Source organism: Peromyscus maniculatus, chromosome 5 (genome assembly GCF_049852395.1).
Source record: "Peromyscus maniculatus bairdii isolate BWxNUB_F1_BW_parent chromosome 5, HU_Pman_BW_mat_3.1, whole genome shotgun sequence".
Classification (NCBI taxonomy): Eukaryota; Metazoa; Chordata; class Mammalia; order Rodentia; family Cricetidae; genus Peromyscus; species Peromyscus maniculatus.
Window position 1 is genome coordinate 22,289,278 of NC_134856.1, and position 15,282 is coordinate 22,304,559.

Sequence of the window (15,282 nt, forward strand, 5' to 3'; positions counted from 1 at the left end):
TCATTTCACATATTGGCCCCAGCAGTCACTAAGCTCTAGCCAGCAGTCAGCCTGTCACTCACGTCTGTTACCAGGACAAGGGAATTACTTACTATAGGGAGTTCGGGCATCAAAACCTGACAGCTGCTCTCCCGCTTGAAATTACAGGATATACATATATACACCCATGTCATTTTGTGGGACTCTGCCAACTCTAATAGCTCAAACGTGAGCCACCAGCACCCCGAAAGGCCACTTTTGATTCCCTGACGTACATCCTCCCAGAGAAGGAGACACGGTAGGGAAGACACAAAACTTAATTTAATAGAAATTTTGTTTGTAGTTCTTACACTCTCAGTGTGAGCTGTGCAGAACTGGCTGCCCCACAAGTGGCCCAGTCCTGGGGGCAAGGGAGAAAGGGGATGAGAAGACCCCCATTCTTCCTCAGTGCTGGGGGTGGGGGGACACCACCCTTTCTCCTGCCCTCCTCTGAGATCCAGGAAGGAGAGCAGATTGAAATATCAAGCCTAGGACTTTTCCTCCACACCCTTGTTCCTGGAGTTGGAGGGCAGTGACCACGGGTTGAGAGATAAAGGGACACAAGGAAAAGATGTTGATTCAAATGAGAAGCCAGGAGGTGAGGGCTGAAGGAGAATTAAGACAAACACCAGTAAAAAAAAAAATGGGTGGGGGGGCACAGAATCAGAATCCACCCCAGATCTGAACCTGCCTGGAAAAAAATGAAAAGTTCCTGAGTCTCATAGAGACATTATTGGGAGCAGCCAGCTCTGCAGCGGGGTGTCCAGGCTCAGTCCAGCCCTGGAGGCAGGTGGCGTGGCCTCTACAGCTCATCCTTGGCCTGGCCAGGGGCCTCCTCCTCATCTTCCTCCTTCTCATCCTCATCTTCCTCATCTTCATCTCGGTCATCTTCATCCTCTTTGTCCTCAGCATCTTCCTCCTCTTTACGCTTCTTGTCCTCTTCTTCTTCCTTCAGCCTCTGCTCTTCATCCTGCTTGTCCTTCATCTGCTTTTCAGAAGCCTGTGGAGACGGACCACACCGGTTTAGTACCTGGCTCTCACCTGCCTGTCAGTCCCTCCAGCTGACCCTAGTAAGAACCCCGGCCCACCTTGGTGACACCCCATGTCTCATTGCCAAACTCCTCTGCATAGGCCTCATCGTTGGTGATGAGAAAGTTGTCAAAGATTGTGCCGGACTTGACCTGAGGAAGAATGGAAAAACAGATGGTCAGCAGTGACTTCTGACAGCCCTGGCTCTGAACAGGGCTCTATTTCCACCCTGTGGGGCAGCAGGTGTATGTAGCAGGACATGCCTTTAATCCTAGCACTAAGGAGGCAGAGGCCCGACTACTCATGGAGTTCCAAGCCAGCTGGTTTACATAGTGAAACCTTGTCGTCCCCCCCACCCCCAAAAGGGGTGCGTGTGTGTGTTGGTGCAGTGGGAAGGCAAGGAAGAAAGAATTCCGGGCCAGGTTGGGCCACAAGGTGAATTCCAAGACAGCTGAGGATATATATGAAGACCAGCCTGCCTCAAAAATCTTTAAAAAAGGTATGACGGGGCTGGAGGGATGGTTCAGCAATTAGGAGCACTCCTTGTTCTTCCAGAGGTCCTGAGTCCAATTCCCAGCAACTACATGGTGGCTCACAACTACCTGTAATGATGCCCTCTTCTGGTCTGCAGGGACACGTGCAGATAGAACACTGTATACGTAATAAATAAATCTTTTTAAAAAAAAAAAAAGGTATGACACTGGGGATACCGCAGTTCAAAAGCTATGCTTTCAGGACTGAAACCTCTGTCCTAGTGACCTGTGCTACTGACTTCACTTTTCACACAACTCCTTCCTCTGTAAAAACAGGCACACTGGCACACTGGGGACTTACTTTTTCAGGTACCAACTTAACACATACCAAGAATAGTCCTGGGCAGAGAAAACATACCAATGACAAAAATTCAGTACCAATGTTTTTTTGGTTTTGTTTTTTTTTTAAAGTCTTGTTTGTTTTATGTGGCCAGGGTGGTCAGAGTTCTAATTGGGGCGATTTGAGCAGATTTTGCACATGTACTTCAACAAAGTAGTCCTGTAGAAAGGTGCTCAGTGGGGCCAAATAAAGGCACGTGCTGCCAGAGCTGACTCCTAGGACACACATGATGAAGAGAAGCAACTTCTCTTAGTTTTCATGACCTCCGTATGTGCAGTCACATACATACAAAACATGTAAAAATGTATTAAGAATAAAACCAACTTTCTCACCAGGTGGTGGTGGCACACGCCTTCAATGCCAGCATTTGGGAGGCAGGGGCAGGCAGATCCGAGTATGAAGTCAGCCTTGGTCTACAGAGTGAGTTCCAGGACAGCCAGGGCTACACAGAGAAACCCTATCAACCCCCACCTCCAAAACCCCTAACTTTCTCTTATGCTGTGAAGAAAAAGGAAATAAAACAGGAAGTGCCTCCTAAAATGTACTGTTCTGGAGTCTGGACCCCTTGAGGTTGGTGCCTGCACCTGTTCTTCCCTCCAGATCTACCAGTATGATCCTCCAACTTGACCTTTCCCAGGAATCCTTGTCTTCCCTGTGCCTCACCTGCCAGAGATCCAGGCCTAGTACAGCAAAATTATCATAGGCATAGATGTTGGCATCTGGGGAGTATTCAGGGTTGTCAATTTCTGGGTGTATCCAGGTACCCTTGTAATCTGGGTTGTCAATCTGACGTGGCTTCCACTCGCCCTGCAGAAGAGAACCAGATGAGCAGAGGTGGACATATTCCTCAGTACAAACAACAACCCTGCCTAGACCCCCAAAGCCCATCTCGTTTTTGTGTCTGCAATGCAATTTTAAAGACAGCCACAGGCAAGCATCCCTCCAGTGAGCCACACCCCACCACTCAGGCTTGCCTTGTACTCAGGATTCTGAATTACTGGTGGTTCCCACTCCCCATCCATCTCTTCATCCCAGTCCTCAGGCTTCTTAGCGTCAGGGTCAGGGATGTGCTCAGGCTTGTCCCAGTCCTAGGAGTACACACGGAGATCAGAGTGAACCCAGGCGTCCTCCGCTCTATGATGGCGGTGGAGCCACTGTCCAAGCACCAACCTCAGGTTTAGAATCGGTGGGGTCATCAATCTTGGCTCGTTCGTCCCAGTCTTCCGGCTTGGCAGCATTAGGATCCTTTATCTTCTTGGGTGGCAGAAAGTCCCAATCATCCTCCAAGGAGCCTGACTCCACCTGGCTGTTGTCAATTTTCACCTCATAGGTGTTGTCTGGCCGCACAATCAGCGTGTACAGGTGTGTGAATTCATCATCCTGAAGAGGGAAGGTGGTGAGCAGCCCTCCCACCAGGCTACTGCCTGGGCCTCCCATGACAGCCATTTAAATGACTACCCCAGACACACCTTACACCGGATATCCTTGTTGATCAGCACATTCTTGCCCTTGTAGTTAAAGATGACATGGACCTTCTTGGTGCCAGGACCGCAGATGTCCGGACCTATGTAAGAAGCATATGCAGGCTGTCTACTAAGGCAGGCTCTATCCCTCTTCATGAAAGACCTAACTTCAACTTTCATGTGTATCTGTACCACGCATGCGTGTGCAGGAAGGAGCCTGCAGAGGTCAGAAGTGGGCACTGGATCCTCTGCCACCCAACAAGATAAAGGATCCTGATGCTACCATCTGCATGCTGGGAGCTGAACCTGTGTTCTCTGCAACCACTGAATCATCTCTCCAGCCCCTACTTTGTTTCTGGCAGAGGAAGGACACTGTTTTATATATATAAAACCCAGGCTGGCCTTAAACTATAATCTACGTCAGTCTTCAGTGGTCTAAATGCTGGAATTACATGTGTGCACCACTATACCTAGCCAGGAATAAAAACCTGGTTTTTTTTTTTTGGTTGTTGTTTGTTTGTTTTTGAGACAGGTTCTCTTTACATAGCTGACTGTCCTGGAACCCACAAAGATGCACCTGCCTCCGCTGTACCCAGTACTAGGATTAAAGGCATGTGCTACCATGTCAGCTCAAAGACCTGATTTTAAACTCAGGACAAATCTGAAAAGATTACCATTCTGGGGCCAGCAAGTGGCTCAGAGGTAAATCAGGTGCTTTCCACCAAGCCTGACAACCCAAATTCAATCTCAGAATCCAGATGACAAAAGATTTCTGACGCTGTCCTCTGACCTTCACACTAGCAAGCTCACATACATACATACATACATATGCACGCACTCAAAAGGTTTTCCAGTGACTTAGATTTGGTCATTGGCTTCATTTCTAAAATTAGGGAACATCTAGAAATGATCATACAAATGAACAATATAAACCGACAACACAGTAAAGCAATATAGTAAAACCCTTAAGGTTTTAAAATCTCCATCATTCAAGTGCTTTCTATGGTTGTGAAGATCAGCTTTCTGCGTATAGAGTTCAGTCTGTGCCCACTATCCAATGGGCAGAGGTCAGCACTGGCTGGGGCCCCCCCTCACCAAACATGATGTTGTATTCCGAGTCTCCGTGCATGTCCTTCTGGTCCAAACTACCCGGAAACAGCTTCACATAACCGCCCCCACAGTCGATGTTCTGCTCATGCTTCACCGTGAACTGTACCACCAGTGTCTGGCCCTTGTTGCTGAAGGGTTCGAATCTAGCGGACAGCGCGTAAAACCGGGCATCTTGACTTGTCTGCAGCCCTGTGATGGGATGGCAGTGTGCCGTCAGGGGGACCCGAGTGCCCTAGCCCTCGAAGGGCACAGATGACCTCCCCTTCCTTCCCCCACCTATCCTTGGCTCCCGGGTTCCTGGGAAAAGCCCAAGCTCTGATTGCTGACTGCAGCTTCCTCCAGGAAATCGTCCTGATCTCAACACCCACTCCCTGCCTCCTCTTACCTTTATCCTTCTCCTGGTCCCCGTAGAATTTGCCAGAACTGAGGACAAATTTGCCAAAATCGGACTTGTGTTTGGATTCGACCCAGCGGTTGGTCCAGTCATCTGGTGGGGGGGGCGGCACAGTCAGATCAGCTGGCCGGCTGACCCCCGCCCCCATACCCAACGTCTGTCAGGAATCTCAAGCAGGTGGGGGCGGGGAGGGGGATTCCCATCCCAACCTCGAACTTGACACCTCGAGCGGCTTCAGGTCCTTGGACGAACCCTAACTCCGGGCGCGGGAAACCGCTGCGCCTTCCACGTCCCCCAGGGACGCACAGCAGGAACCGCCCGCGGCTCCAGTCCCCCGGGGCCGCAGTGTTGGCCCTCTGAACCGTAATTGCATTTACACGCGACGAGGCAGCCCCGGGCTCGGGGCCCGGCCGTCGCTGAGGCGGCCTCGAGGCGGGCCCAGACCTTACCTCCGTCCAAGAACTGCTCTTTGAAATAGACGGCAGGCTCTGCGGCGGCCAGGCCGAGGAGGCCGAGCAGGAGCGGCACCGAAAGGAGCATGGCGGGCCGAGGGGGCGGCGGCGCACGGGCCCTTTAAAACGATCGTCAGGCAGCGGCTCTGCGGTACTGACGGCCGCGGCCGCCGCGGCTGCGATTTATATGCAGTCGCCTCTCACCCCAACCTGACACGCCCGCTGAGCCCGCCCCCCGGCCCTTTTGACTGGCTTAGGCCCGCGGCGGCCCCTTCTCATTGCATCCCGGGCGGCTCAGCAGGTTAGGCTGTGGCTCGGAACGCTGGGATCCCAGATGGCCGATTTCTATTGGTCCCGCCACCGGCCAATGAGGGGCGACCACGCGTTGTGGGGGACGCCCCCTGGAGGGGTGGGGGCCGCCGGCCCACTCGGGCGCGGTCACGTGACCGGGCCTCCCCCCCACCCCACCCCGCCCTGGCTGGTGTGAGTCCCAGGCTTTCCTGCGCGTCGTTTAAAGAACCCGCGCGAGCCAGCCCAGGTGTTAGCCGTGAGGGACGGAGCCCCGGGCTCAGCGTCGCCCGTTTTCCATCCTCTCTGGTCTCCTCGCCACCTTCTGTCTGTCCTGCGCTTAGGGAACGCCCACCCGGTGGAGCGCTTTTCCTGTTCAGTAGCCGGGGTGTCACTGCGTTCTAGTGTCCCAGCTGTCCAGGCCAGCTTTCCTCCCCTCCCTCGGTCCCGCAGCAGCCTGTCTGGCTCCTACTGTGTGACATGATGCAAGTCGCTTTGCCTCTCTGAAATAACAGGCCAAGAAGGGTGACCCTGAGCTATCTGCGGAAATGCTTTTAAACCTTTTAGGGCTATCCACGGTTTAAGGGCAGGAAACACAGAGGTCTCAGAGGTGTGGCCGTAAGCGTCTTTCCTCGGGTGAGAGGTACGGGGTTATCTTTTCTCACTCTGAGCTGGGAAATGAGAGGGATCACTTCTTTGTGGTCTCCCACAAACGACTTGGCTTTTGCAATTAAACGGCTACGGGCAGAGGGCAAGGGGTGCCGTTTGAGGAGAAAAAAAGGACACAGATGGCTATGGTGATAAGAGTCCTAGGCCGATAAGCAGGACCCTTGGATCTTGAGTCCTCTGGCTCAGGTCATGTGGCTGTGGCCAGATCCCTGCCTGCTGTTAGGAGGAAGGACCGCACCTGTGGGGAGTGGGGGATGGGAGGTGTTTCTAAACTGAGGAAATGGGAACGCTGGGGCGGTTTATGACTGGGCCCAGGGAATCCTTACACAAATGGAGTGCTTCCTTCTCAGGGAGAGAAATTCAAAAGTGAAGGACACTTGAGGTCAAAAAGTTGGGGCTCCACCCCATCCCCCAGTCGGTGTACAAAACTAAGTATTGCTGGTGTAGGTCCCTCTAGAGGACACCGAAGTTCAGAGTGATCTTGACAGATCTGTGATCGACTCTCCCTCCTGTCCTGTGCCACTGGCTCATAAGCTTGATGCCTCCTGCTTTATGGTTAACACACTTGTTGCTTGGAATGGAACCCAGGGATTTGTGCATTGCCCTCTAGGGGTTGAGATACATCCTTATTCTGGAAGTTTTGACAGAGTCTCACTGTCTACCCTCAAATGCACATTTTTCCTTTTGAAACAGGGTTTCTCTGTGTAGCCCTGGCTGTCCTAGAACTAGCTCTGTAGACCAGGCTAGTCTCGAACTCATAGAGTTCCACCCACCTCTCCCTCCTTAGTGCTGGGATTAAAAGCCACCTAGCTTTTATGCACATTTGTAATTCCAGCATTTAGGAGGCTGACCAAGGAGAATCTTGAGTTCCAGACCAGCCAGAGCTACAAAGTGAGACTCTGTCTCAAAAACAAAAGGTAGACAGCATCTGAGGAACAACACCTGAGGTCAACCTCTGGCTTCTGCATGCATGCACACATAGAAAAAATAAAAATTAAGTAGGGCTGGGGATGTATCTCAATCGGTAGCGTGCTTGCTCACATATGTGAAGCCCTGGGGTTCCTCCTCAGCACTGCATAAACAAAATATAATGGGTATGCCTGTTGTCCTAGCACTCAAGAGGTTGAAGCAGGGACCAAAAGGGGACCAAAAGTTCAAGGCCATTCTCAGCTACTTACTGAGCTTGAGGTCAGCTTTGGATACAGGAGACTGGGCCTCAACACAGTAAAATAAGGGATAGAAAGGTAGCTGAGGAGCACTTGCTGCTTTCCAGAGATTCCCAAGTCCAGTTCTCAGCAACCATTTCAGATGGTGCACAAACTCAGCTCCAGTGGGCCTCCTCTGGTCTCTGTAGACTTGCACACTCATGCACACCCGGGGGAAAAAAGCATTTCAGGAGACAGAGGCAGGGGTTGGGATTTAGCTCAGTGGTAGAGCACTTGCCTAGCAAGCGCAAGGCCCTGGGTTCGGTCCTCAGCTCTGGGGGAAAAAAAGAGAGACAGAGACAGAGACAGAGACAGAGGCAGATAGATCTTATGAGTTTGAGGCCTGCCTAATCTACACAGTGAGTTCCAGGCCAGCCAGGGCTATACAGTGAAACAAACAAAATATTTAAAAAGAAGTAAAATAGGAACCAGGGATATGGTGCAGTAAATAAGAGTGCTAACCAGTGGCCGGGCAGTGGTGGCACAAGCCTTTAATCCCAGCACTCTGGAGACAGAGGCAGGCCTGATCTACAGAGTGAGATCCAGGACAGGCACCAAAACTACACAGAAAAACCCTGTCTCAAAAAAAAAAAAAAAAAAAAAAGAGTGCTAAGCTTAAGCTTAAGGCCACATTCAATCCTATAAATCACAAAAGACACTGGATCTGGGGGGCTCGAGAGATGGCTTAGTGGTTAAACTCTTCTAAATGACCCCACCCACATTCCCAGCACCCATATGAAGCCTCACAACCGTCTGTAAATCCAGTTCCAGGGGATCTGAAGCCCTATTCTGTGGTCACGAAGCATGCAACTGGTACAGAGGCACACATACAGGAAAAACACCTACACAAATAAAATGAAATGAAGAGTCTTTAAAAAGTTGAATGTGGTAATGTACATCTAAACCCAGCACTACTACAGCAGGATGGGAGGCAGAGACAGGAGGATTACCCAAAAGCTCTAGACCAGCTAACATGCAACCCAGCAGCAAAAAAGAATGAGAGCCTGCCTCAGGTAAGGTGGAAGGCAAGAACCAAGTCCTTAAAGTTGTCCTCTGACCTCCACACATGTGCTCTAGTACACGGAAACTATACCAACACTTTTTAAAGAAAAACCAGGTATGGTAGCAGACCTTTGATCCCAGCCCTGGGATGACTGGGGCTCTAGTGGATCTCTGTGGATTCCAATCCAGTCTGGTGGTCCACATAGAGTGATCTAGGTCAGTCAGGGTTACATAGTGAGACCCTGTCACAGAAGAAAAAAACTAACATAAGCCTTATGGGGAAAGAAGTTATTTTGAATTGAGGAGAGAGGTGGCCTAAACTAATGAATCCTGAATACGGGACTTGTCTATAGGGTTGGAACTGGGGAGGACTAAAAATGATGTGTAACAGGCTCAGACAATGTTGATGAACGTTACTTATGAGAGTGTCTTAGAACTGGGGATGTCCTACAGTGGCAGAGTTCTTGCCTAAAAAGCATGAGGTTCTATTCCTACACTAGGAAAAAAGTGCAAGGCATGATCCACACCTAAATTATTGTTACCAGCTGGGTGGTGGTGGCATATGCCTTTATTCCCAACACTTGGGAGAAGTTATGCTTTTGTTTTCATAGGAAACAAAAGGCCATGGATTCCTTCAAGGTTAACAGAGATCAGGTTTGAACCGGGGAGACCCCCTGAATATCTTGACTACAGACATAAAGAAATAAACCAAGGAAAACCTACAAGATGGTGATGTACATGCTGATCCCTCTACATGGGAACAGTTCTGAAACTGTACAATAAATGTCACCAACAAACAACAGGAAGCAGTCTAGAGAATACAACGCCGACATTCCCAAGAAGTGGGGTGGTTTTTTGGTCATTCAGTGGGTTATGGATGTTTGTCATCATTTAGAGGGGATATAGGAATATAGGATAAAAAGACAACTTTTAACCTCAAATATTTTGCATTGGTATGAATTGTGGCATATAATCTGCCTACATTGATATAAATTTAAAGTTATTTCTGTTATACTGTATGTGTTTCTACTCTTGTTTGGGGTATTGTGCTTATGCAGCTAATTTAAAAATGTATAATTAAGAAATACAGGGGGCTGGAGAGATGGCTCAGAGGTTAAGAGCACTTGCTTGCTCTTCCAAAGGTCCTGAGTTCAATTCCCAGCAACCACATGGTGGCTCACAACCATCTGTAATGAGATCTGATGCCCTCTTCTGGTTTGCAGGGATATGTGCAGACAGAACACTGTATACATAATAAATAAATAAATCTTAAAAAAAAAAAAAGAAAGAAAGAAAGAAATACAGACCAGGCGGTGGTGGCGCACTCAGGAGGCAGAGCCAGATGGATCTCTGTGAGTTTAAGGCCAGCCTAGTCTATAGAACGAATTCCAGGACAGGCACCAAAACAACATGAGAAACCCTGTCTTGAAAAACAAAACAAAACAAACCAACAAACAAAATACAGGTTAGTAGTTAGCCATATATAATAATCAAACTTGTAGTTATGTTTTCAAGATCAAATAGATATATTTTAGAGGGGCTGGAGAGATGGCTCAGTGGTTAAGAGCACTGATTGTTTTTGCAGAGGACCCGAGTTCAATTCCCAGCACCCACATGGCAGCTAACAACTGTCTGTAACTCCAGTGCAGGCAAAACACCAATGCACATGAAATACAATAAATTAAAAAAAAAAATTTTAAAAAAGATATATTTTAGATAGATAGGTGATCTTCAAACACTTCAGAGATCTGCAGAATATGGCATTTAAGATGTTTAATAACCTAAGGCTTGTCATGACAGTGAGACATGTCTACTCCTGGAAACATCAATCTACTTCACAAAAGGATGATGAGGATTGAAGAACCTCCACATGGAGTTTGCTTTCAACGTGGCAAAGCTAGCTATATGGGTAAGAAACTGTCCTTGCCGGGCAGTGGTGGAGCACACCTTTAATCCCAGCACTCAGGAGGCAGAGCCAAGCAGATCTCTGTGAGTTCGAGGCCAGCCTGGTCTACAGAGAGAGATCCAGGACAAACACCAAAAACTACATGGAGAAACCCTGTCTCAAAAAACCAAAAACCAGCTGGGCGGTGGTGGCGCATGCCTTTAATCCCAGCACTTGGGAGGCAGAGGCAGGTGGATCTCTGTGAGTTCGAGGCCAGCCTGGTCTACAGAGTGAGTTCCAGGAAAGGTGCAAAGCTACACAACAGGTTTCGAAACCCTGTCTCGAAAAACCAAAAAAAAAAAAAAAAAGAAAAAAGAAAAAAGAAAAAGAAAAGAAACTGTCCTTGCCTCAACTATTGACAGCTACTGTCTAAACCGGACATGCAGGACACAAAGGAAAGTGACTTCTGGACTTTGTCAAGGCAAGGTGGGACAGCCCTTCAAAATTCCTGCTTCACAGAAAAGTCTACCAGATATTCTAGGCCTGTAGGCTGAAAATGGATGCCCCAACATTGCAGAGAAATCTTGGGTGACTATCCAGGCAGCCAGATGTCTCTGTCGTTTCTACAGTTTGGGAAGTGGCTTGTACTGCACTTCCTGTTTACTCAGGTAATATTAAACCCTTCTGAGGGCTTTGATAGAGTTGAAGATAGATAGTTATAATTTTCCTTAGCAATGATAGAAGGTAAATTAGGTACAAAACTCCTGTTTACTAAGGTAAGATTATACCCTTCTGAGGTCTTTGATGGAGTTGAAGAGTAGGTAGTTACAGTTATAATTTTCCTTAGTAATGATAGAAGGTAAATTAGGTACAAAACTTTGGACTCACCAAGATAGGCTAGATAAGGGAGTATTTTCTCTGAATTTGTCAAATGCAAATGGACTGGATATTGTGAATACAATTCTTACTTGATAATTGTTCTCATTGTATATAGTTTTACTATGCTAAAGTTAAAACCTTTCCTTTTTATTTAGAGAAAAAGGGGGAAATATTGTGGAATAGAATGTTTAACTATGTAAAGATGTGTTAGTTTATGCTGTATTTATTTAACTAGGTAAAGATATGTTGCTGTTTTACCTTGCCTGCCAAAAGCACCTGATTGATCTAATAAAAGCTGAATAGTGCCGGGCGGTGATGGTGCACACATTTAATCCCAGGACTCGGGAGGCAGAGGCAGGCGCATTTCTGTGAGTTTGAGGCCAGCCTGGGCTACAGAGTGAGTTCCAGGACAGGCTCCAAAGCTACACAGAGAAACCCTGTCTTGAAAAACCAAAAAAAAAACCAACCAACCAAACAAACAAACAAAAAAAAAACAAAAAAAAAAAAAAAACCCCGCTGAATAGCTAATATTATATCACCTAGTAATAGCCAGTAGCTAGGCAGAGTAGGGATAGGCAGGGCTGGTGGGCAGAGAGAATAAGTAGGAAGAGGAATATAGGTTTGCGGGACAAGGGAGAAAAAGAGGAAGACACCTGGGGCCAGCTAGCCAGGCAGCCGCCAGACAGACAGACACAGAGGAAGCAGGGAAGTAGGACATACAGAAGGGAAGATAGGTAAAAAGACCTGAGGCAAAATGTAGATGAAGAGAAACAGGTTAAATTAAGTTATAAGAGCTAATGGGCAAGCCTAAGATAAGGCTGAGCATTCATAATTAATGTCTCCATTTCATGATTTGGGGGCTGGTGTTTCAAGAAAGGCTGCTCCAGAGGTGTAGTGTAATAAACTTTTGGTTCACTGTGAAGAGGTGTCTTCTTGCAAAGGCGCCTTCTAATTGTTTTAATAAAGAACTGAATAGCCACTAGGTAGGCGGGAAGAGATTAGGCAGGACTTCAGGCAGAGAGAAAAGAAGAGCTAAATCTAGGCACAGGGAGATGCCCGAGGAGACGAGAGGAAGCAGGACATACAGGAGGAGAGGGAAAAGCCACGAGCCACATGGCAGCAGGTAGATTAAGAGAAATGGGTTGATTTAAGTTATGAGATAATTAGAAACAAGCCTTAGCTAAGGCCAAGCTTTCATAATTAATAATAAGTCTCTGCATCATGATTTGGGGGCTGGTGGTCCAAGAAAGCCTGCTACACAGAGGCTTACCCTTTTACCTACTTTCTTGTTGTCATCAACTTTAATTTAGTTTCATTTTGTGCTCAGCACAAAGGGCCTCCATCGTGGTTGGATGTAAGTACACAAAAATGGGCATGGTGATTGTCTAAGGCTTTGACAGCTTTGTGGATGCTATATGTTAGGGAATCATAAATGAAGAGGTTTTGATAGTTTTGTGGATACCATATGTTAGGTAATTGTGAATGAAGAAGTTTTGACAGCTTTGTGGATGCTATATGCTAAGTAATTGTGAATGAAGAGGTTTCTCAGAGCTCTTGTAAAGCAGTCAGTATGTTCTCCATCTCTGAGCACAGGGTCTAATTATATATCCCTGGATTTATAGGATTCAGTACTTTCCTGACCTCTGAGAGCACCAGATCCCCAGGAACTGGAGTTACAGATGGTTGTAAGCCACCATGTGGGTGCTGGGAACTGAACCTGGGCCCTTTAGAAGAGCATTCAGTGATCTTACTCTCTCACCCATATATCCATCCCCCAAAAAGCAATTTTTAAAATCAAGACTTCTAACACAATTATAACCAAAGGTACACTAATTTGCTATCCACTGGAGAATGATAGAAAAAGGTTCAAAGTTGTCAATTGTCTCAGCCAATAGCTCAAACTTATCATTAACTAGCTTTTACATTTAAATTAACCCATTTCTATTGTTCTATATATTTATTGCCACGTGGCTCATGGCTTTACCTGTCCTCTAGCATCTTGTTTCTTGGGTGGCTGGCTCACATCTCTCTGACTCTGCCTTTCTTTATCTGAGTCCTCAATTGGATTGTCCCGCCTAACTTTATGCTGCCTTGCTATAGGCCAACCAGCTTTATTATTAACCAATGAGTGTAATACATATTCATAGTGTAGAAAAGGGACCCATAACCAACTGTAACTGGAGATCCAGGAATCCCAGGCCTCTGGCCTCCTTGGGCACCTGCACTCTCATGCACATGCAGACACACATACCTACAATTAATTTGAAATAATAAAAATTTTTAATTTTTAATTTTTTTTGTTTGTTTGTTTTTCATGTGTTTTTTTTTTTTTTTTTTTTTTTCTTTCGAGACAGGGTTTCTCTGTGTAGCTTTGCGCCTTTCCTGGAGCTCACTTGGTAGCCCAGGCTGGCCTCGAACTCACGGAGATCCGCCTGGCTCTGCCTCCCGAGTGCTGGGATTAAAGGCGTGCGCCACCAACGCCCGGCTGTTTGTTTGTTTTTCAAGCAGGGTTTCTCTGTGTAGCTTTGCTTTGTGTCTTTCCTGGAACTCGTTTTGTAGACCAGGCTAGCCTCGAACTCACAGAGATTTGCCTGCCCCTGCCTCCCCAGTGCTGGGATTAAAGGTGTGTGCCACCACCGCCCGGCAAAATTTTAAAACTTTTAAAGGCCTCTGGCCTCTGTTTAACATGCCAAGACATTGGTGTTTCTACCAAACCAGAAAACTTTGTACACATAATGAAAACACAACATACAGTATAGTCTCAAACTTGAGAAAGTTTTTTATTTCTTTCCTTCTTTTTTTTTTTTTTTTTTTTGGTTTTTCAAGACAGGGTTTCTCTGTGTAGCTTCAGAGCCTGTCCTGGAACTCACTCTGTAGACCAGGCTGGCCTCAAACTCACAGAGATCCACCTGCCTCTGCCTCTCAAGTGCTGGGATCAAAGGCATACACCACTACTGCCTGGCAAGTATTTTTTTTAATTAATTAATTTTGGTTTTGGTTTTTCAAGACAAGGTCTCTCAGTGTAGCCCTGTCTTTCCTGGATCTCACTCTGTAGACCAGGTTGGCCTCAAACTCACAGAGATCCACCTGCCTCTGCTTTCCAAGTTCTGGGACTAAAGGCGCCATCACCGCCCAGCTTAGGCAGAACTTACTTAGCAGTGTCCATGTTTTGTGTTCAGAACCAAGGCTAGGGCTGGTAAAATGGCATGGTGGGCACAAGTATTGTTGCAAATGCCTGAGGAACTAAATTATACCTCAGGGTGGAAGGAGTTAATTGAGTCCTAAAAGTTGTCCACTGTCCTCCACATGTATGGCATGGTATGCAAGTGCCTGCATTCACACATGCACACACACAAATTGAGACCCTGCCAAAAAATCAAAAGCAAGCAAAGAACCAACGCTACAATGGTAGCTTAGCTCAACATGGCCAAGTGTGGCCTGAGACACCTTGGGTCACTGCCTTTGATTTTGAATTAATTTTGGTCACTGAGTATTCAGAAACCTATTATTACTATTGCCAGCTTTTTGGTAACCCCCACATTGAGTCACAGGACCCCATATGAATGAGACCCACACTTTTAAAAAAGCATCCATTAGATATGACTGCCTTGAACTCCTGGGAGCACAGGGAAGTGTGGCAGCTGGAGGCTATAATTTCCTGGCTGTGTCCATCAGCTCTCTGGTGGTTGTCATTTTTGCCTCAGAGCCTCATTTTTTTCTCCTGTGAAGTAGATTTATATAGTAACTACATTATGAATTTTGGGAAGATCTTTAAAAAACCTGAAGTATTCCATGCAGGCCAGCACACTCTGTAACTGTTTCTAGGTGAATCTCTCTTCCCTAAATGGGTATGGTCTCTACCCAGACTTCCTTTGACATTTTAAAGGGATAGTTAACATCAGCAGAGTTGGGGATTGGGAGGATAGCCCAGCTGTTACGTCCTCTTGCAGAGGGCCACGGTTCAGTTCCCAGAATCCACACGGTGGTTCACAACCATCCATAACTCCAGTTCCAG

The 15,282-nt window shown here is 47.1% G+C and overlaps 1 protein-coding gene across 1 annotated transcript; it reads right to left on the reverse strand.

Moving 5' to 3' along the window:
• Positions 1-282: 282 nt before the first annotated feature.
• On the reverse strand, positions 283-6,020 carry Calr (calreticulin). The gene is made up of 9 exons (XM_006996218.4): positions 5,337-6,020; positions 4,879-4,980; positions 4,479-4,682; positions 3,390-3,484; positions 3,091-3,300; positions 2,895-3,008; positions 2,584-2,727; positions 1,107-1,199; positions 283-1,018 (listed from the first exon to the last, which is right to left on the reverse strand). Exons 1-9 carry the CDS (start codon positions 5,425-5,427, stop codon positions 821-823), a joined length of 1,251 nt encoding a protein of 416 aa, XP_006996280.1. The 5' UTR covers positions 5,428-6,020; the 3' UTR covers positions 283-820.
• Positions 6,021-15,282: the final 9,262 nt, after the last annotated feature.

Coding starts and splice junctions, on each gene's coding strand:
- Calr (XM_006996218.4), bottom strand. CDS start 5,427: ATGCTCCTTTCGGTGCCGCTCCTGCTCGGCCTCCTCGGCCTGGCCGCC. Junction 3,009..3,090: donor CCACCGATTCTAAACCTGAG/GTTGGTGCTTGG, acceptor GTGTACTCCTAG/GACTGGGACAAGCCTGAGCA. Junction 2,728..2,894: donor TTCAGAATCCTGAGTACAAG/GCAAGCCTGAGT, acceptor TCTCTTCTGCAG/GGCGAGTGGAAGCCACGTCA.